Consider the following 20,775-nt stretch of genomic DNA (forward strand, 5'->3'; position numbering starts at 1 on the left):
AATGGAAGCTAGTGGGACATCGTTCTCCTCTTTTTTGGCCTCCAAAGCAGACTTTTGTCTTTCGGTCAGCCAATGTCGATATAGCTTTGTGTTAAATTGTTTGACATGGAATCAGTATTGGACCTCCTGAAAACTTAAATCCTTTTCTGCATTTATGGATTGCAAAATTTAATATTGCAGCATTATAATTTTATAGTTATATTTTATAATAGTTTTATACTTTAACTAATAAAATATTTTTTATTTGCTTTGGGAACTATATTTACTCATTTTGGAGGTTAGATATCAGTATGTACGTATTTTTGTCTATCACTATGCCTAGTAGAATACTCAAAGTAGCTATTTAGTGTTTTAAATTTTGATTTTTTTTTCCTTATCAATTTCTGGTGATTTGTATTGCTGGCCACAGAGAGCACTGTCCAGGGCACTCCCACAGCCAAGGGCGTCCGTCTTCTCCTTGGTAGCCTCCTTGAGCCTCACTTTGCCTTTTCTAAATAGGAAGGAAATCCCAGTGTTAATGGAAGCAGCCTCGTTTCAATTAGAGAGCGGGATTGGTGTCAGGGTATTTCTTTTAAAAAGAATAAGGACTGACATAGTTTGGTCCTTTGTAGTTTTCAAACTTTTCCCTCTAGTTTTCCTCATTATTCTCTGTTCAGATGAAACTCCTACCCAGGATGTCACGGTACATTTTTTCTGAAGGGAAGAGACAGAGGAGGAAAGTGGTCCAGAGCCCCACCTTAGACTCTTTCCCCACTCAGCCCAGCTCAAGAATCCTTAAACTCAGGTCTCTGAAGAGGCTTTTTAAAGAACTTGTTTGGTGACAGCTCACCTAGGATCGTGGCTTAAAAGCAGGAACTACTAGCGGTAACGGGGGTTTTTAATTACAAAGGGAAACACTGGGTTACTTTCTTGTTTCAGCAATAAAAGAGTTAATGCAGGGAGCAGTAGAGGCTGCGAGTCTGCAGCGGGATAGTGCTCGCTGTCTCTGTCATTTGTGGTTTAGAAAAGGGGGTGGTGTTCTGCATTTGAAAGGACTTTAATGAATGCTGTCAGTGTTTGTGAGAGCAAAGGGTCTGTACGGGAAGGGGGAGCTGGGAAAGTGCCTGCTGCTTCAGGATAGGTGGGTCAGAGTTTGCTCTGATTGAGCGGAATGTTCCACCGCGGCGGCTCGGCTTTATTCATTACCCTTTGTTCTTTATAGCCTGATATATTGGGATGAAAGTAAATGTAGATATATATATATATGAACGATCTCTTTTCCTTTGGAGCTGCTTGTTGTATACAGCAGGAAATATTCTCTTGTCTTGGTTGGATGCACAAATCTGTGTGCCGTGCTTTTTGCCCGTTGCCTAGACGATCACTTGGTTTCTCTGAGGATGTCTGGTTCTCGTAAAGAGTTTGATGTGAAGCAGATTTTGAAAATCAGATGGAGGTGGTTTGGTCATCAGGCATCGTCTAATTCTTCAGTTGACAGCCAGCAGGGAGAATTTTGGAGCCGGGGACAGACTGGAGCAAGCGGTGGGAGAAAGTTTTTAGATCCGTGTAACCTACAGTTGCCTTTGGCTTCAATTGGTTACCGAAGGTCCAGCCAACTGGATTTCCAGAATTCACCTTCTTGGCCAATGGCATCGACCTCAGAAGTCCCCGCGTTTGAGTTTACCGCAGAAGACTGTGCCGGTGCACACTGGCTGGACAGACCAGAAGTGGACGATGGCACTAGCGAAGAGGAAAATGAATCCGATTCCAGCTCGAGCAGGTTGATTATTTTCTTCCCGTCAGAGGTGGGGTGTGGGGTGTAGTCTCTGTTCTTTGAGGATAATTGAATATTTACCGGCTAAGCTCTGTGATTGTTACATGCACCTGCTTCCTGTGTTCTGTCTACATGAATCGCATCCCGGTATGAGCATGTGCGTTTGCTAGGATTCAGAAAATGTCTCAACATTCATTCTGTGAAATTTAAAGGCAACACATAGCTTTCATTTTGAAACACCTTGCGTTCCGTGTAGAGGTCTGGCTCTGCCTTGAAAATAATATGTAGCCGCGGCTTGAGACATCGCTGCCTGGCTTTATTGGTCTGCCTTCTATATTACAGTAAAACTATATGACATTCCTACGGTAGAGATCTTTGTGATATTTTGGGTTAAAATAGGTTGTGGAGTCATTTTTAATTGGATGAACATGAAAGGTTTTCAATGAGACACACATTGTAGTTCCCGGTTTTTGACACCATTTTAGTTGTCAATACTATTTCTGTGGTTATTTCTCTTTGTCCTGTCTGTGTTGCAGCTCTTGAGACTAAGACAGAGAATACTGCGTAGCATGTCTCTTTCAAGGCTAACACCTACTAATTCCAGTTACCCTCACTTTTCACTGAAATCCCTGCTGTTTAAGGAAAGGAAAGATAATCTTTTAGGAAAGTTTAAGGGAATATAGGGGGTGGGAGCTGGATGTGATCAACTGGCAAAAAAGGAGATAAGGAAAATGAGTTAGAAGAACTATAATAAAGGAAAAACATAGATACACTCATGATGATTTTATTCCTCCTCTCCTGGAATCGTTCTTATCTCTGAGATAGATTTTCTCGATCAGTCTGGCATGCCAGGTAACAAGTTAAAGCCGTCTTTCTGACTCATCCTCACTCTACAGCCTTTCTAGATAGTAAAGGCACAGATGGCTTCTCACTTGGCATTTGGTTACTTTTTCCCCTTTAAAGTTTCTTTGCGGGTTTTGATTATTATAATCTCTAAGTTGGTTATTGTCAGCGTAGGCATTCTGAAGAATTGAGATCAAATGCACTCATGTATCCAGGCGTCTCATGCTTGGTAATAGTCACCACCTTCTCCTCTTCTCTCACCCTCAGACATGTGAGAGGATAAAAACATAGGCTAGTCATCTGTAACCATCTGCAGAATGGAGGGAAGAGAGTCTCTTTACTTAAGTAAATAGTGTACTTAATTAACATTTTTTTGATTACTTTATGACTTGGCTTTATCCTAAGGGAAGAGTAGCCATCAATAATTTTAATATTGACATTAACTGAACAAACATGATTCTATTATATTGGGGGGGGAGTAATTGTTGCCATAAATAAAACACCAGATTTTTAATTTTATGATTTTTACCAATTTTTGTGTGAAAGTAAATAATTATTCCCCTTGGAAAAAAAATCAATATATTGAGAATATTTAAACAATTTTTAAACACAAAACATTTATTTCTTTGCCAGCTTAGGTTATGAAACTATTGCCATCTATCTACTACCCAGGGAAATTATCAAATTTATGCACACACTTCCTTACATCACAGGTGGTTTATGTAACCAATGAATACTAAAATTGAATCCCCTTTTTATATGCACATTGAATTATATTGGTGAAATGTTAGTTATGAGAGAAGAGATTTTTATATTCTTTTATAAAAGAATATATTGTATGTTCAATATACAGTAGATAGCTATTATATATTCTCCAAGAATCTTGAATTGATATTTCTTTTTTTTTTTAAGATTTATTTATTTATTATGTATACAACATTCTGCCTCGATGTATGCCCACACGCCAGACCAGGGCACCAGATCTCAGTACAGATGGTTGTGAGCCACCATGTGGTTGCTGGGAATTGAACTCAGGACCTCTGGAAGAGTAGCCAGTGCTCTTAACTTCTGAGCCATCTCTCCAGCCCCCTGATATTTCTATTTATAGGAATATAAAACTAACATGTTGATCAAGACCATGGTGAAGGGTGGCAGACTCACATCTTCAGAGACTTAACTTTAAAAACAAGTACTATTTATTCAGTAAAATGTATGAAATAAAAAAAAGTCTGATTTTTAGATCTGAGGGGGACATGTAAGAGTTTAGAATGTGCTTTGTCTTTCATGGCTCCACATTCTTCTAGATTTAATGTATCCAATTTTTATGCTCGTCAGTCCTCTGGTGGAGTTTTTAACCTTTTGTCACGGGGATACATTTGTTACCCTCAGCTTTTTAAACATGGTTGTCCTTCTACTATAAGCAAATCAAAGCGTCATTGCAGTGACGGTCTTCATAACCTTCTGAACATAATAAGTTGATATCTGAAATATTAAAATTTGAAATTAAAATATGAAAATATTAAAGATGCCATGAGGACACACATAGAACATAGTAATTTCTTCTTTGAACAGTCATTAATAGAGAGAACAGAATTTTCGAATTTTTAGGATAGGGAAAGGACAGCTGAGTGGTTTTGCATAATCCGAATCCCAGCATCCATCATGGAAACTGAAGGCAGTGGCTGCAAGTCTCCCGTGCAAGGAGTACGTTCTGTTAGCTGTGTTCTGGCCGAAAGGTCTGCCCAAGCACTGGCCTCTGACCACTCTCTCTGCCATTGCTCTAAACCATTTAAACAGGGTTTCTCTGTGTGGCTATGGCTGTCCTGGAACTCACTATAGACCAGGTTGGCCTCAAACTCCGAGATCCACCCACCTCTGCCTCCTGTGTGCTGGGATTAGAGGTGTGTGCCACCACCGCCTATTGTACTTTTTATTATAGCTTCAAGTCTATTCTCTAGTTCTACAACAATGACCTTCAGTCGGACACATGGCTGGCTACACACGGGTAGAGACTCCATTTAGAGTCTCTCTTCTAACTAGTTGTGGCCACGTGACCGAGTCTTCACCGACAGAATAAGAGATACACAAATTGTGTAATTTGCTTCCCATCCAGGCTTTTCTTTACTCGGAGCTGAGTAAACTCTGAGCACACAGAAAGGATATCCCTTACACTGTAGAGAAAGATAGGCAAAGGAACCTACGAGGCAGAGGTTTATCTGCCCTTGGCCACTGGACCACCTGTCCCCTCTGCGTCTGATATCCTTTGACAAATCATTTCAGTCTGTGTTCTGTTAGTATACTCATTCCTCAGGTTCTACGGTCATGGGTCAATGTGTGTTGTGGGTGTGTACACATGTGTGTCAGTAAGTATCATGACTGGTTCTTTTCCTTTAAAAGCCTGGAGCCTAGAAGACCAGTTGTAGTTAGGAATAGAGGCATATGCCTGTAATCTCTACACTTGGGAGGCGAAGGCAGGAGGATTGAGTTCATGGCCTATCTGAACTATATATTAAGATGCCATCTTAATGTGGGGCTGGAGAAATAGCTCAGCGGTTCAGAGCACTTACTGCAGAAGACCCAGGTTCATTTCCCAATACCCATGCTGGTTCACAACTGTCTGCAACACCAGCCAGGTCCAGGTGATCCAATGCCCTCTTCTGACTTCCTCAGGCTTTTGTACACATGTAGTGCACATATGTACACTCAGACACACACACACACACAAAATAATTAGCATGTTATATTTAAGAATAAATATTTATATACACATATGTATATGTATGCAATATCAATTAATGAAAAAAGAGGCCATGAAATTGAGGGAGCTAGGAGAGGTACATGGGAGGGTTTGCGGGGAGAAAAGGAAAGGAGAAATGTTGCAATTATATTATAAACTCGAAAAAGGAATAAATAAATACATATATTTTTTTAAAAAAATATATTTACGAAGGGGATGGGGAGGCAGGAGTTGCAACACAGAGTTGAGTGCCGGGGTGCTGGGGCAGTAAGGAAAGATTGCGGTTACAGAGGCGTCTTTAGTGGGGTGCTAGCGCTAGAGATCCACACTCAGCTCTCGTGCTTGAGAGGCCAGCCCTCCCAACTCAGCCCTCTCCTTAACCCCATCTTCAGCCTTCTAAAAGTGGGTCAACATGCCAGGCAGTGGTGGCGCACGCCTTTAATCCCAGCACTCGCAGGCGGATCTCTGTGAGTTCGAGGCCAGCCTGGTCTACAGAGTGAGTTTCAGGACAACCAGGGCTGTTACACAGAGAAACCCTGTCTCAAAAAGCCCCAAAGAAAGGGGGGGGGGAGCTTAACATGATTCTGTGTATAGATACATCTTTTGTTTAGCAAATATTTAGCTTATCTGTAGTATTTTCCCCCTAAACATGCTTGAATAAATCTTTCCTGTGGATCAGTATCTGTATATACACAGATTATTATTTCTTCAGGACAGAGACTTGGGGCTGCCTCATGTTTTTAAGGTTCTTAATTTGTATTGTTAAAGTCATTTTACAAAGATTATTGCCGTTTTAATTCTCTCTGGTGTTGTGCCTGTTGACCCTTCCCCTTCGTACTGGTTCCTTACGATTCTTAGACTCATTTTAACCTTTCGCCACAGATATCCTTGCCTTAGTGTCCATAGAAGGTGGAAAAAAGTCCCCAAATAAAAATGAGTTTTTCTTGAGGAGGTAAGGGACAAAGGTGTTTTTTTGTTTTGAGGGGTCTTGGGTAGTGAACCCAGAGTCTCACCCTTGCTAAGCATGGGCTTTACCACTGAACTGCAACTCCAGACTTAAAGATAATTCTGGAGCTCTCGATAGAACTCTTCATACACCTGTCTTGTCCTTGGGAGGGAGAACTCCTGTTGATGGCCGTGCCACCCTGAATGCTCCTGTCTCAGAAGCTAAGCAGGGCCAGGGCTGGTCAGTAGTTGGATGGGCGAAGGGAGCACTCTCTGAAGTAGACAGCGCTGCCTCCTTCTTCCTCATTTCCTTGTAGGCTTCCCCCGTTTGTTGGCTTCACAAATACCCAGAGGATCATTTCTCCCCCTGTGTTCCAGCATCAGTCCTGTGCTGCCTGGGGAAGTATGTGATGCTCATGTGGAGTCACAATTCTCTATCTAAATTTCTATTTCTATTTTATACCTCTATTTTTTTTGTCCATTTTACTTTTTTTTAAAAGATATTTGAGGTAGGGTTTCATGTAGCTCAGGCTGGCACTGAACTTCCAGTCCTCCTACCTCTACCTCTGCCTCTTAAATGATGAAATTATAAGCATACACCACCATTCCCGGCTTTTGTCTGTAGCTTATCAATAAAAATTGTATGATGCTATCTGTACATTCCTCATAAATTATTAAATAGATTTAGGGCATTCATTAAGTATGCTGAACAGTGCACATAAAAAATTAAAGACTGATAGCTTACGCTAATAAATTTGCATTTTATTTTATACTCGTGATTATGAGTATTTGTGAAAGATGCTGGAAGATTCACTGTTCATTAATTGCACTTTTACAGAGGTATAGACTCTAGATGTCACAAGCTATAATACAGGTGCCAGGCATCAATCACTTATGCAGAGAGAGAGAGCCAGACAGACTAACCACAGTTTCAAAGCAGCTTTTTACCTACTCAAAGTCAAGTATAATTCTTGTTAGTTTTTTTTTTTTTTTTTTTTTGGATTTTTCGAGACAAGGTTTCTCCGTAGCTTTTGGTTCCTGTCCTGGAACTAGCTCTTGTAGACCAGGCTGGCCTTGTCCGCCTGCCTCTGCCTCCCAAGTGCTGGGATTAAAGGCGTGCGCCACCACCAATAAAACTATTACTTTATTTAAAAATTCTACTGTACTAGACATGGTGGCACATGCCTTTCATCCTGTTTCTAGGGGGTGCAGTGGTCAACAGTCTCCATGTTTGAGGCCAGCCTGGTGTACATAGTGAGTTCCAGGCCAGCCATGGCTACATAGTGAGCTCCTATCCAGAGAGAGGGGGGCGTGGAGAGGGGTGTACTGCACATATTGTATGTATATACACATGCAGGTACCTGTGACATCTGGAGAATTACAGGTGCTGGGCCATGTTGCCAGTTACGTATTTCCCACCTTATAATACTTGAGTTCGGATTCCAGACCCTTTCACCAAGGGTCCTTTCTGAGTATCCCCACGGCGTCTTGATGTCACAGTGCCACACCTTGAGAATTAAGAGGTGAACAGTTGGTGATCCGAATCTTTCGGTTCTTTTCTCTTCTTTTGTGTTCAGCCATTTCCTGACTTAAAGTCATTTCCTAGTTCAGTGACATAGCCTAAAAATGAAGCGAAGAAATACTCATCAATATGTAGTTGGTTACAGTGAAGGTCTCCCACAAGTGATTCAATTGGTCCCATTCTTAGAAGTATGATTTGCCGTCTTAGTAATATCCTGCAAGCAAAACTAGGCAGAGGAAGTTCCTCTGTTGTCGCGATGAAGCAGAACAGAGAGAGATGTGTTCTACATGTTCCACAATGACCTATCTCCAGATGCTTCTGGTGGCAGTTAGGATGCCTGCTTGGTTTACTAAAGGCCATTTTAAAGAGGAAGTATGAAATTAAGTTATAAAAATCACCTTTTAAAAGACAACCAAAGAGACAGCACTATGTCAGGAAAAGGTTGGGACAGCAGGCCTTCCGTTGTCCACAGCAAAGTGACCTCTCCCGCCAGTGACGTACGTACCTTGAATGTGAACTTACCCTCGGTGGACTGGGCATGCATGGTTTCATCTAATAATCCTCTACAAGCAATCCTCTAAAATAAAATACTGTGTGTCACTCCTGTTTTGATGGTGAAGAAGGCAAGGCTTAGAAATAAAATAATGTCCCCAGTGAGATTATTTTTATATAGTGACTGAATAGGAGCTGAGCCCAGGCCTGTGGGGTTCTGGATCAGCACTGTGCAATAGGACTTCATGCGTTGATGGAAATGCTGCCATGTGTCATCTGGTTTGTTTAGTTAAAGGATGACTACTCCAACTACTAAAAAAAAAAAAAAAAAAAAGTGAATTTTTTATTTTATTAAATGAAAACTTTGTGGGTTTTTTTTTCTTAATTGAAATGGATTCACAATGGCCAGTTGCTATTGTATCGGGCAACAACTCTAGAACCTTCCTAAACTGTTCTCCAGTACTCTTCAAATCAACTCTCAAAACTAGAGCACGAGGAAAAGGCAGAGCGGAGAAACGTTTACATTGTCAGCCCCGTAAAACCGTGGACAGGATGCTCTCTGCATGAGTCTCTCAATATCAAAATGAGAAGACAGTCACTTATGATGATAGTATTAACGATGACGGAGCTTTTAAAGTTGAATATTGCTTAGTGTTTGATTGGATGATGACTCAGATCTTTCAGCCCACTCATTACGGTTAGTTTTTAAGATGAAACCTAAGAAATGGGCGCAAAGATCAGAGTCCTAGGAAAGAAATACTTCCTTTCCTTCAATTTTGGAAGAATTTGTGGTTTATAAATATTAGATACTGTGTTTTTTTCTCCCACAAGATCCTAATACATGCATTGCCCCTCCCTCAGAACACACCTCTGTGTAGGACAGGCTGGAAATACAGTCTAGCTGCCTCCCAGGAGGAAAAGGCATTTGCCAAACAGCAGTCTCTACAAGCATGAACAAACTCAATAGTTCTTGGCAAGGAACTTACTAATTCCATCTATTCCAGATGCTCTTACTTTAAGAAGTAAGAGATCTGATTTTTTTTTCTTTTTTGATAGGGCTATTAGTTATATTAAGAAAATTACCTTCCAATATGCTGAAGCGTAATTCAATAAAGCATTCCACAGAGCTGCTGAGAAATGAGAGCTAAGCTAAATGCTGCCTGGGTGTTGACTGACTCAGATGGTCCTAGACAATTAGATGCGGTGGTTCTTTCCGGCACACGAGCCCTGGATTCCAGCCCTTCAAGTTACTTTAAACTAGTTTAGCTTTTTAAATATATATTACTGGTTATCTGAGTTTTTGAGACAATTATTTACAATGCTGTTTTTATGATGGTGCATTTTTAATTAATTAATTTTTTTTTTAAGAAAACAATCTTTGGCCGGGCGGTGGTGGCGCATGCCTTTAATCCCAGCACTTGGGAGGCAGAGGCAGGCGGAACTCTGTGAGTTCGAGGCCAGCCTGGTCTACAAGAGCTAGTTCCAGGAGAGGAACCAAAAGCTACGGAGAAACCCTGTCTCGAAAATCAAAAACAAACAAACAAACAAAAAAACAAAACAAAAAACAACCAATCTTTTCTCATTTTACATGCCAATCCCAGTTCCCAGTCCCTCTCCTCCTCCTGCTCCCCCAGCCTTTCCCCCACCTCACCCCTCCTCCACTCCTCAGAAAGGATAAGGCTTCCCATAGGAGTCAACCAAGTCTTGTACATCTAGGACCAAGGCCTCCCCACTATATCTAGACTGAGCAAGGCATCGCTCCAAAGAGAATGAACTCCAAAAAGTCAATTCAAGCACTAGGGATAAATCCTGGTCCCACTGCCAGTGGCCCCACAGACTGCCCCAGCCATACAACTTTTGATAGTGTATTTTATTAGTAACCTATGAAAATAACCTTTTTTTTGTTGGTTTTTGTTTTGTTTTTCAAGACAGGGTTTCTCTGTAGTTTTTGGAGCCTGTTCTGGAACTAGCACTTGTAGATCAGGCTGGCCTCGAACTCATAGAGATCTGCCTGTCTCTGCCTCCCAAGTGCTGGTATTAAAGGCGTGCGTCACCAATGCCCAGAAATAATCCATTTTTAAGTGAAGGATACTTTGCATCTCAAATAAAACAATAATGACACCATTAAATATATTAGGAGGTAACATCCACCAGTATGAATATAGCTTGGCTATTTTTCAGCAGAGTCCCAGGATTCACCAAAGAGAACTCAAAAATGGCAATACAAAGAATATGCGTAGCTCTAGCTGTGGGTGGCACCTTCATTCATGTGTTAACAAGACATACATACCCAAGCATCGCTGATTTTAAAATGCAAAGTAGTATGCCATACATGCTTATAGTCCCAGATGTGATACACTGAGGCAAAGACGGCTGGAGTCTGAGGTGAGCCTGGGTTATGCTGTGAGACCCTACACAGAAAAACATCCATAAGACAACGAGTAGTTATCCTCTAATATTGACTGGCAACATTGTTTCTTATATTGCATGCGAAGGCTTCAAAGGGACAGTGGGGAAAACTTTGATGACATGGTGATTGTGTAAAATGTGTGTTTTCTTGTTTCAGAACTTCCAACAGCAGTCAGACACCGTCATCCTGCCATACTATGGAGCCATGTTCATCCGACGAATTCTTCCAAGCCCTTAACCATGCAGAGCAAACATTTAAAAAAATGGAGAACTACTTGAGACATAAGCAACTGTGCGATGTCATTTTAGTCGCTGGCGATCGCAGGATTCCGGCTCACAGGTAATGGCTTTGAGAACTCCTGTCCATGTGAACAGTCCCTAGATAACTTATTAGACGCAGTGAGATGATGTACCCCCAGTTAGCCCTTAGACTTCAGGGAAGGGATCCAACTCAGAGTTTCTGAAAGAACTGCACACATGAGATTATTCAACATAAATGTCCCTGTCTTCTTTTGCGGAAATACAGGCTTTAGCCTCATATCAGTCAATATTGTTTGTTGTAGATATCAGCTACAATAAACAGTTTTCCTGCATATTAAATACTTGTTAAATGCTTTAAATAAGCTTTATGGAAATTAGAGTTTGTATAGCCAGAAGCAAAACATCTCACAGAATAGAATTCGTGGAATCTTAACAGTTTTTCTTTTCTTTTTTTAACGCCGTGGACCGAACCCAGGCCTGCATGCTGAACATGTAACCTGACCACTTAGGCACACTCCTGCCCGTTAGCAGGTTTTAAAACCCCTGTGTATTCCCTAATTTTGTTTTTGCTGATCTCTATGAAGTATCAAAAATAAGAGTGGAGGTGGGGATCCTTTAACACAAATGACATATTTCTTACGGTAAAAAGAAAGAAAAATGTCTAGGAAAGAAAGATTCGTTTTCTTCTGATAATTTTATATTCGTTAAGTTATTCATTGTTAATTACCACTGCAATCACAAAGATTATTTTATGTCTTTCAATAGCAATTAGCCTTGTCCAAAACTTTTTGTAAAACCCTTGAGTTTATAGCTGTCAATTAGCCTGCATTTATTGACAAATTTGTGTGATAAAAAGCCTGGGTTATGAACATGGTCTCTTGGAGACGAGATTTCAACATGGATTCCCCAGAGGCCCTGAGGCTGGGCTCATCATCTCAACCAGGCACGTGCTGACACCACCACTCACAGATGACCCCACGGGCCTCTGCTCCCTCCTCCCCTGCACTCTTTTAAAAGCTTTCAGCCACTCCCAGGTCACTGAGTTGAAAGCCAAAGTCCATTTGGCGACCTGCAACCCAGCTTACCGTTGCCCCTCTGGTGCTCTGTCCTCCCGCTGTCCCTGCTCCCTGGCAGTAGCCTTACAGAGCCTTCATCTTCCTGGACACTACCATGAGCTCCTTCTCCCCAATGCTATCCCGGCACCTCCAGAACTAAAGTCTTCATCTCCCTCAATAATAATAATTTTAAGCAACCGGTCTCTGCCCGAGTGACATCATCTATCTTTGACCTATTTTTTGTTCTATAGTATATACCACCTTCTTATTACCTATACCAGGCTGTAACAAAAAAAGTATTAAAAGTTTGAAATATTATAAAATTTGCTAACACCATTTTCGAAGTATGTTCTACATGTTCACTTCTGCCCCGAATGGTTTAGGTTATTTTCAAAACTGGCAAAAAAAAAATAATCTTTATATTTTTCTTTCCATATATACAGTCAACTTAATACCAAGTACTTATAACTTTTTTTAAAAGATGTCATAAAGTGGTGTTTGCATAGGAAAATCATTTACCTCAGCAGGAAATTTTCGGTAATAGTAATTTATTATTCAAAAGAAGGGAGTAGAGCACAAAGGGAATTTGTCTAATGCACGGTACATTTGCTGGTACTGTGTACTCGTGTGAGTGCCAGATGAACAAAGAGGAGGATGCATTTATTAATGAACGCCCAGCTTTAATGTACTCATTGATTGCTCTTCTGATGTGTCCTCAGACTGGTGCTCTCCTCCGTCTCGGATTATTTCGCTGCTATGTTTACTAATGATGTCAGGGAGGCAAGGCAAGAAGAAATAAAGATGGAAGGTGTGGAACCGAACTCATTGTGGTCCTTAATTCAGTACGCATACACAGGTAACAAGTCAGAAAACAAACGGAAACCCTTTAGACTTACGTATTTTGATTTCAGTTTTCCTTTCTCTTCTGTTTATGTTTCTCAAACAAGGTGTCATATATTCAAGCTGACGTTGAACTCAATGCGTAGCCAAGGCTGGCCTCAAACAGTTCCTCAAACAGGCCTTCTTACTTCTCCTAGAGTTCAAGTTTCTTTCTCGGAATAAAGCAATCTGTAGTTCAGTTTAGTTCTATAGACATCACTGTCTGATGCTGTTCTGTTGGTTAAAAATCTCTATGTTGAAACCTTTTAAATGATTATCAGGATGAACTTGTGAATGTTTTTGAAGATTTTTTTAATGTGTGTGTGTGTGCGTGTGTACCTGTACATGTGAGTGCAGCAGATGACTATGGAGTCCAGAGGCATAAACATACCACGAGTAATCACATTGAATTGGGTTTGGGGAAATGATTTAGTGAATAAGAGCAATTGTTTTGCAAAATGAGGACCTAAGTTCAAATTACTAGCACCCACATAAAAAGTGGATGTGGATGTATGTATCTGTAACCCCAGTACTGGAGGGTAGAGACAGGGTATTGCTGGCTGGCCTGCCAAGGTAAAAAAAAAAAAACTGAGTGCCATATTCCGTGGGAGACCCCGTCTTGGACATCAAGCAAAGGAATGATAGAACAAGGGCTTGATGCTCTCTCTGCATTCCACGCATACACACACACACACACACACACAATTACATACAGTCTCTCTTCCCCTCTTTCTGTGAGCTATATAAGCAAAATTTTACCTTTAAAGTTTAACTAAGAGTTATATAATCCTAGATATTAGTTACTAGTTAATGTAACATTTAAAAATTCTGAAAATAAGCCATTCTTCCTTTTTTGTTTTGCTGCTTTGAGTTTTTTGGTTGGTTGGTTTTGTTTTGTTTTGTATTTTTAAGGATTTCTCTGTGTAACAGCCCAGGCTGTCCTGGAATTCACTTCGTAGACCAGGATGTTCTCAGACTCACAGAGACACACCTGCCTCTGCCTCCGGAATGCTGGGATTAAAGGCGTGCGCCACCATCCCAGCTGCCATTTTTTTTTTTAAAGTAGAGGTCACAAAGGGATAAATTATTCACATTTAATATTAAGCCTTCGGGGTCTGTAATGTGTGTAATGAGCTTTTATTTAGAAATCCCGTTGTTAACAACAGTTATTGTATGTAAACAAGGTTCATGAAGCTCCCTCATTAATGGAATTTCCTCCTGTTAGGCCGCCTTGAACTAAAAGAAGACAACATCGAGTGCCTGCTGTCTACGGCGTGCCTTCTGCAGCTCTCCCAGGTTGTGGAAGCATGCTGTAAGTTTCTCATGAAGCAGCTTCACCCGTCCAACTGCCTTGGAATCCGTTCTTTTGCTGATGCCCAGGGCTGCACAGATTTGCATAAGGTGGCCCACAATTACACTATGGTATGTATTTTCTGAAAACCAGAATCTTCGTCACCCCATTTCTTACCTTCGAAAGCTGGTCCCCATGTTGCTGGCTTTATGTGGTTTTTGAGGCTCAAGGCGCAGCGCTGAGTTGGGAAAGGGAACGAGCAGAAGGTCTCCTGATGGAGAATCTCATGGCAGGTGTGCCGCTTTAGAAGCGGGGTTTCCTAAACATTGCACTGCAGCGAGGGTGGATGTCAGACCCATGGCGTAGTCACTGGTGGAAACCGGTCAGAGTGGGCGTAGTATTCTGATACAGTATAAGATGAACGAAGAAAGGATGAATGGGAGACCTATTTCAGAGGCCTCGATTACACGCAAGGCTTGCCACCATGTGGAACTATACTCTTCCCAAGTATTGTTAAGTACTTAAGTATTCTTAAGCGAGAATTATGTGTTCAAAAGAAGTCAGAGGAGCTTCTGATTCAGCAGCCTGAGAGATAATGGAACGTGGATTGATCTGGTAAAAAGCACTGCACAACAGCACGGCTCTATGCAGTGCGAGTCAATGTTTTTAAATTAAGTCCTTTGAATGCACCCACTTCACCTTTCTTTCTCTAATGTGTATGAGTGCATTGCCTACTAGGAGTCTGTGTGCCACTTGCTTGCCTGCTGCCTGTGAAGGTCAGCAGTGAGTGTTGGAGTCCCTGGAACTGGAGTTACAGGCAATTGTAAGCTGCCCTATGGGTGCTGGGAATCGAACCTGGTTCCTGTAGAAGAGCAGGCAGTGCCCTTAACTGCTGAGCCACCTCTCCAGCCCCTCATTTCTTAACTTTCTATCTGCAGTTTCAAACACCTTCTGGAATAAGATAAATGTAAGTAAATAAAGCACATCTTGGTTTGTTTTCTTCCTAGTAAGTGTATAACTTAATATCTTCCTTTTTGTTAATATTATATTTTTATTACATATATTTAAGTGTGAGCCACGTGCACACGTGGATGTCAGAGGACGACTTGCAAGAGTCAGTTCTTGCCGGGGGTGGTGGGGGCGCACGCCTTTAATCCCAGCCCTCGGGTTCGAGGCCAGCCTGGTCTACAAGAGCTAGTTCCAGGACAGACTCCAAAGGCTACAAAAAAAAAAAGTCAGTTCTCTCCTTCCACCACGTGGGTCCAAGGAACTCATCAGGCTCGGTGGCAAGTGCCTTTCCCCTGAGCCCTCCCTCCAGGCACAATCTCTCTTTCCTATGAAGGACTTTTATACACGTGAAAACATTTGTATGCATTTAGGTCACTCCTGTTGTTTACAGTACAGGCATGATTGCTGCTCTAAGGTTTAGATGCAAATTCAGTTGGAATTAGCTGGATGTTTTTAGAGCTATTTTCATAGCCAATTAGTTGCAGTAGATTTTTTTTTATGTCAAGGTCATTACTTGACATTACTTAGCTTCAATAGAGAAACTCGACGGAACTCTAATAACAATAAGTAATTTAGAGGCAGATTGTCTGATTTGAATGTTGCTATGGGAACCGAATAAGAATGTAAAGCAAAATTCAATCTCCAGTTTAAATAACTCCCTGAGTAATTTCATTTGCTTAGGAAATGATTCTGAAGGGGGGAAAGGGCGCCTCTAGCAAGCGCCTGGTAGCTTGGTGGCTGCTTCTTCCGTAAAACAGGTTGGAAGGAGGAGACAGGCATGCTGCTGGGCCGTGAGTTCAGTCAGTGCATGGCGGCACACAGGGCATGCGTATATATCCTGTTCCCCTTCTCCATTGCCTCTGAACATGACCTGGAGCCTTTCATTTAACCCCAACATTCTAGATTAGTTTATCATTACAACTACTTTATATCACTAGAGTTTTTTATGAAGCAAACAAACAGCGTTGACTTTTACAATTCTAAATGTGATTTTTTTTTCAGTCTTGAAAATGTTTTTTTAAAAAATCATTGAATTCTTCTAAAATAGCTATTTTAAAGCAAAGGCATGCTTTCGACAGGAATTTTGTGTTTAAACTTGCTCCAGTGGTATTGTGTAACCGTTGAAACGCTCAGTTCCCATGCAGTATAAATTAGGCCGGAGTGAAAAGGGCATTCCTCTGAAACAGATACTGGAACAGTTTGTCAGGTAGTCTCCTCACCCTGAGGAAATGCAGCTAAAACCATAGGACAGTAGAACAGTAATCACATTAGTGCTGTGCAAAGGTGTCTCCCTAGCCATGCCATTTGTGGACCCAGGCTGGCCTCAGAGTCACAGTCCTCCTGCCTCCTGCTCCTCAGAGCTGGACTCGCAGATCTGGGCCACCATGCCTAGCCACACCTATCGTTAAATGACCAGAAATACTGTTTACATCTCAAGACTCTCACCTAACATTATATATTAAATATCTCTGCATACAACTATGTGATCTTCCAAATTCATATTGCCTGCTTAACAATCATTGAGCTATAACTTTCTATAGCTGGACATTTGGTCTATTTTACTATAAAATAATGCTAAAAGAAGCATTTGTATTGTAAGTATTTGGCTTTGTTTCCCATTGTGCAAAGCATTTCTTAAGGATTCAAATGACAGGTGGAGTGACCAGGCTGAGGGTTTTGCAGCGCTGGGGGCTGCACCCCAGGTCTCACTCATGCCAGGCAAACCCTTCTCTCCCGAGCTACAGCCCCAGCCTAGTTTTGATCATCTTTGGCTCTTGCTGTGTGTTCCCAAATCATCTTATAATGTCAGTCTGCAATTGAGTAGAACAGTTTGCTTGAAGCCATTCCAGCGTTGAGATTTTATTAAAATACGTTCCTGAAAATGATAATCAATCATATAAAGTAGATTCACTTTGGTATCTTTTAACAAATCATGATGAATTGGAGCAATTGAGTTTAGTTAATTATTCATGAATGGTTTTCCTCCTAAGACTGCTGAAAGGAACGTCAGCCCAAGATAGATTTCAGATCAGTATCTCGCTTGGGTTACCACAGGCTAAATGGAAACTATGATTCTCATTTTAATATGGAAGATAGTTATTGATAGGCCTTATCTCTAGCTCTCATTTGAGCAGCATTAGATATTTCACTAAAACCCTGCGTGCCGAGGCAGACAGTACATTAGGAAGTGTAAGAGAAACATTACAAGATCACGTCTGGGGTTTGTATTTATATCCATTATTCGTTAAGACTTAAGAGACTTCGAAGCAGAGAGGGTGAGATTTCTTTCCTTCAGGCTGGAGGGATGGAGCAGCGGCTGTTGCTGCTCCTGTGGCGGACCCGTATTTAGATGGCTCGCAACTACCGTGACTCTAGCTTCTGGCCTCTGCAGACGCTGCACCCACACACAGACACAAACATGCAGTCAGGACTCAGACATGCGCAGTCCCAGGTCCTGCTCCTAGGACATGCTAGGCTAACAGTTTGCTTTGGTTCTTTTTGCTAATAGCAAACTAACTCTGCATAAATCAGATTAGAAGAGATTTAAATTTTCTAAACAGACCTGAAATCCTGGTGATCTTCTAAAGAGCATAGGAATGTTCTTGAGCTCTGTGTGGTAGCACATCTCCACGATCCCAGAAGAACCTCAAGTTCAAGGCCAGCCTGGGCTATGTAGGTAGACCCTGTCTTTAAAACAAAGCAGATCAGAACAAAACATGAATGGCTGCTTTGGTTGTAGAATAAGCTTAAAGACAAGTGTTCTGCCATGGCAGGATCCAGGCCTTTGATCTAGAATCTTAGGAAGCCTGACCAGCTTAGAGGCAATTCCTGGGTCAGAAGCACTTTCGCTGCTGCCTAAAATTCCTTAAGAACCTGATATTATTCATTCTCCTTGGTGTTTACTTCATTTTTCAATCTTCCTTCAGAAACGCCATCAAAACTATTCCCTAACTTGAGCAATACAGTAAATAAATGTCATAGGTCCACTTCACAGTGTAGCGAGCTGACACTTTCTACTTACACGTTTAATGAGAGGTACGGGTTAGTGTTTCTCCTGGCCTTCTTTCCTAACGGGTGGCTATAAAATTGTGTCTAAAGTACAAATTATTCCGGACACCTAATATAAAAAAATTAGCTTCTTTCATGTAAATAGTGAAGGCTAAATGGAATAATAATTTATTTGCCTTTTTCCCCTCTAGGAACATTTCATGGAAGTAATCAGAAACCAGGAGTTTGTCTTACTCCCAGCCAATGAAATCGCAAAGCTCTTGGCCAGTGATGACATGAACATCCCTAATGAGGAGACAATACTCAACGCTCTTCTTACGTGGGTCCGGCATGATTTGGAGCAGAGGCGGAAAGATCTCAGTAAACTCTTGGCTTATATTAGGCTACCTCTCCTTGCACCACAGGTAATAATTAGCACTCATCTGCAGGTGTTTTTCTTTGGCTAGTCTGTCAAAGTAATTTATACATGTATTCCTGTGGAATGTATCAGTTAAAAGATATTAAACCAACAAAAGGCTGCTTCTGTTCGCAGTACAGAGGGTCACATTATCTAACTCACATTGATTAAGGAGCACTGTTGATTTCGAGTTAGCAATTTTATTGGACTCTACTATCAACCTGTCCTAATAACCGGAGGTATCTTAGTAATAAGAGCCAGAAATTTTAGATCAGCTCAGTGCCGCATGCTGGTTAGGTGCCGACTGGCTGCTGGGCTCTGTGGTAAATGTTCTGACACCGGAAGCTTTGACTTGACTTGGTGTATTCTCATACCACAGCCTCCCCCATCTGGGAAACAGGGATGTCAGGGATTCTTATCAAGCTGAGGTGCCTCCTATCTGGCTGTCTCAGGATTATATAAGAGAAATGCAATCTGTGAAACATAATGTACTATAAATGATGCCATGGTTTCAAAGTGAGGCCCTCTCGCCAGTGTGTTCAGAGTTGTCAGTCATTACAGGCTTGCACAATTTCCCCTTTGTGCAGTTTTCACTGGAATATATAGGAATTTCCCCAGCATTTTCTCCTGCCTATCTCGGGCATTGACTAGAGAAAGAGGCCTTGAGCACAGAGGAGGTGAGAGCTCTCGCTGATTCAGGCTTGGCCTTCTTTTCTTTTTCTTATTATTTAAACTGCCACAGATGCTGCCTTCTTTATATTAATTTTGCAGCTAATGCATCATTTCTGGCTCCCGTGAGCGGAAGTTTGTACTCTACCTAGCAAAAACAAAAGTCACTGACAAGGCCCCGTGCTCAGCCCTCCCTGTTCACAAGCGGAACTTCCTAAACGGGTGGCAGTTCAGGAGACGCAGCATAATAAAGGGTTTCTCTTGAAATCAGCTCTAAAGAGGCCCTTAAAGTTTCCTTGCTTCCTCGCAGACATTCTTTCTTATTCTTTTCTGAATGGAAGAAAGTAAAATATGGAAGATCTTAGTGGGAAGATCCTGTATAACCATATATCCTGGAAATGTGGTTCAGTTCTGCAGTTTAAAGGGCACTTCCAACATGGCAGGCCTCTCACCAACCTTTAAAACTCCTGTTCCCAGGAACTTAGGGACAGAGCATTTCCCTGAGTCCTTAGAAACACAGGAGATCATTCAGTCCAACACCTGGGGCACAGGCAAAGCATTAGGCAAGTAAAACCAGATGTTCAGAACCACAGCTCCATACTACGGCAGAGTAACTCCGCATTCTCGTCCTTCTCGACTGTGACTCTGCTCGCCTTTACTGCATAGAGCTCCTGAGAGCCAGAGCTGGGACCTGAACCCACGTATGGCTCTGTGCCCATCTGTCTGTTAAACACACAGAGTATAGAATTGCAGGAAATCAGAGCTGGGCAGTGGTGGTGCACACCTTTAATTCCAGCACTCGGGAGGTAGAGGCAGGTGGATCTCTGTGAGTTCAAAGCCAATCTGGTCTCCAAGAACTAGTTCCAGGAAGGCTCCAAAGTTACAGAGAAACCCTGTCTTAAAAAAAATAAAAACAAAGAAGGAAACAGAATGAAAGCTAGGCATGGTTATAAAGTAGTAAGAAGAGGCTCTGAAGAGATAGGTGAATAGACACATGGAAAAAATGAGTACCCTTCCCCCCCAAAAAAAAGATGGCAGAGAACCAGAGTAAACTTACTTTAATTTCATGTGATCTGCATCTTGTGTTAGCCACCAAAAGCATGGTAGGGTGGGGTGGGACATGTTCAGGAAAGAGACCAGACTGTGCACTGGTGTAAAGCATACATTATGGGATTTGAAGAATGCTTACTTGACTGGAGGGGTGATAGATATCAAGAGGTGAAACTAGACAGGGAATTAAACCAGATCATGAAGAACCTCTAGTCATGCCAAGGAGTTTGGGCTTTATCTTAAAAGCAATGAGGAAGGACGGGAAGGTTTTATAATAAGAAAGGCATAGTATAATTCTGTTTGGGGGCAACGACTGTAAATGCACTAGAGAATGAATCAGGTCTACACTAGAGACCCGTTAGAAAGGCTGTCGGAGTTCAGCCAGGCGAAGAAGACACTCAGGCAGTGCCAGAGAGAAATTACCAGAAACTGACAAAACTTAATGACTGGATAAAGAA

At 41.6% G+C, this 20,775-nt stretch overlaps 1 protein-coding gene across 3 annotated transcripts in view; it reads left to right on the forward strand.

The window, feature by feature from the left end:
- Nucleotides 1–20,775, forward strand: part of Klhl5 (kelch like family member 5) — a 60,869-nt gene that overhangs the window by 21,622 nt on the left and 18,472 nt on the right. For 2 of the 3 annotated variants that reach the window (XM_050149959.1, XM_050149961.1), the window contains exons 1-5: nt 1,353–1,756; nt 10,856–11,038; nt 12,734–12,870; nt 14,119–14,315; nt 18,393–18,605. In XM_050149959.1, the coding sequence (XP_050005916.1) occupies nt 1,377–1,756; nt 10,856–11,038; nt 12,734–12,870; nt 14,119–14,315; nt 18,393–18,605 (1,110 nt within the window). In that variant the 5' untranslated portion in view covers nt 1,353–1,376. Of the gene's footprint in view, nt 1–1,352; nt 1,757–10,855; nt 11,039–12,733; nt 12,871–14,118; nt 14,316–18,392; nt 18,606–20,775 lie in introns of those variants that run through there. The other variant, XM_050149960.1, reaches the window with a different exon arrangement.

The sequence above is a fragment of the Alexandromys fortis genome, unplaced genomic scaffold (genome assembly GCF_014885135.2).
Source record: "Alexandromys fortis isolate MF-2015 unplaced genomic scaffold, M_Fortis_MF-2015_v1.1 scaffold_0, whole genome shotgun sequence".
Lineage (NCBI taxonomy): Eukaryota > Metazoa > Chordata > Mammalia > Rodentia > Cricetidae > Alexandromys > Alexandromys fortis.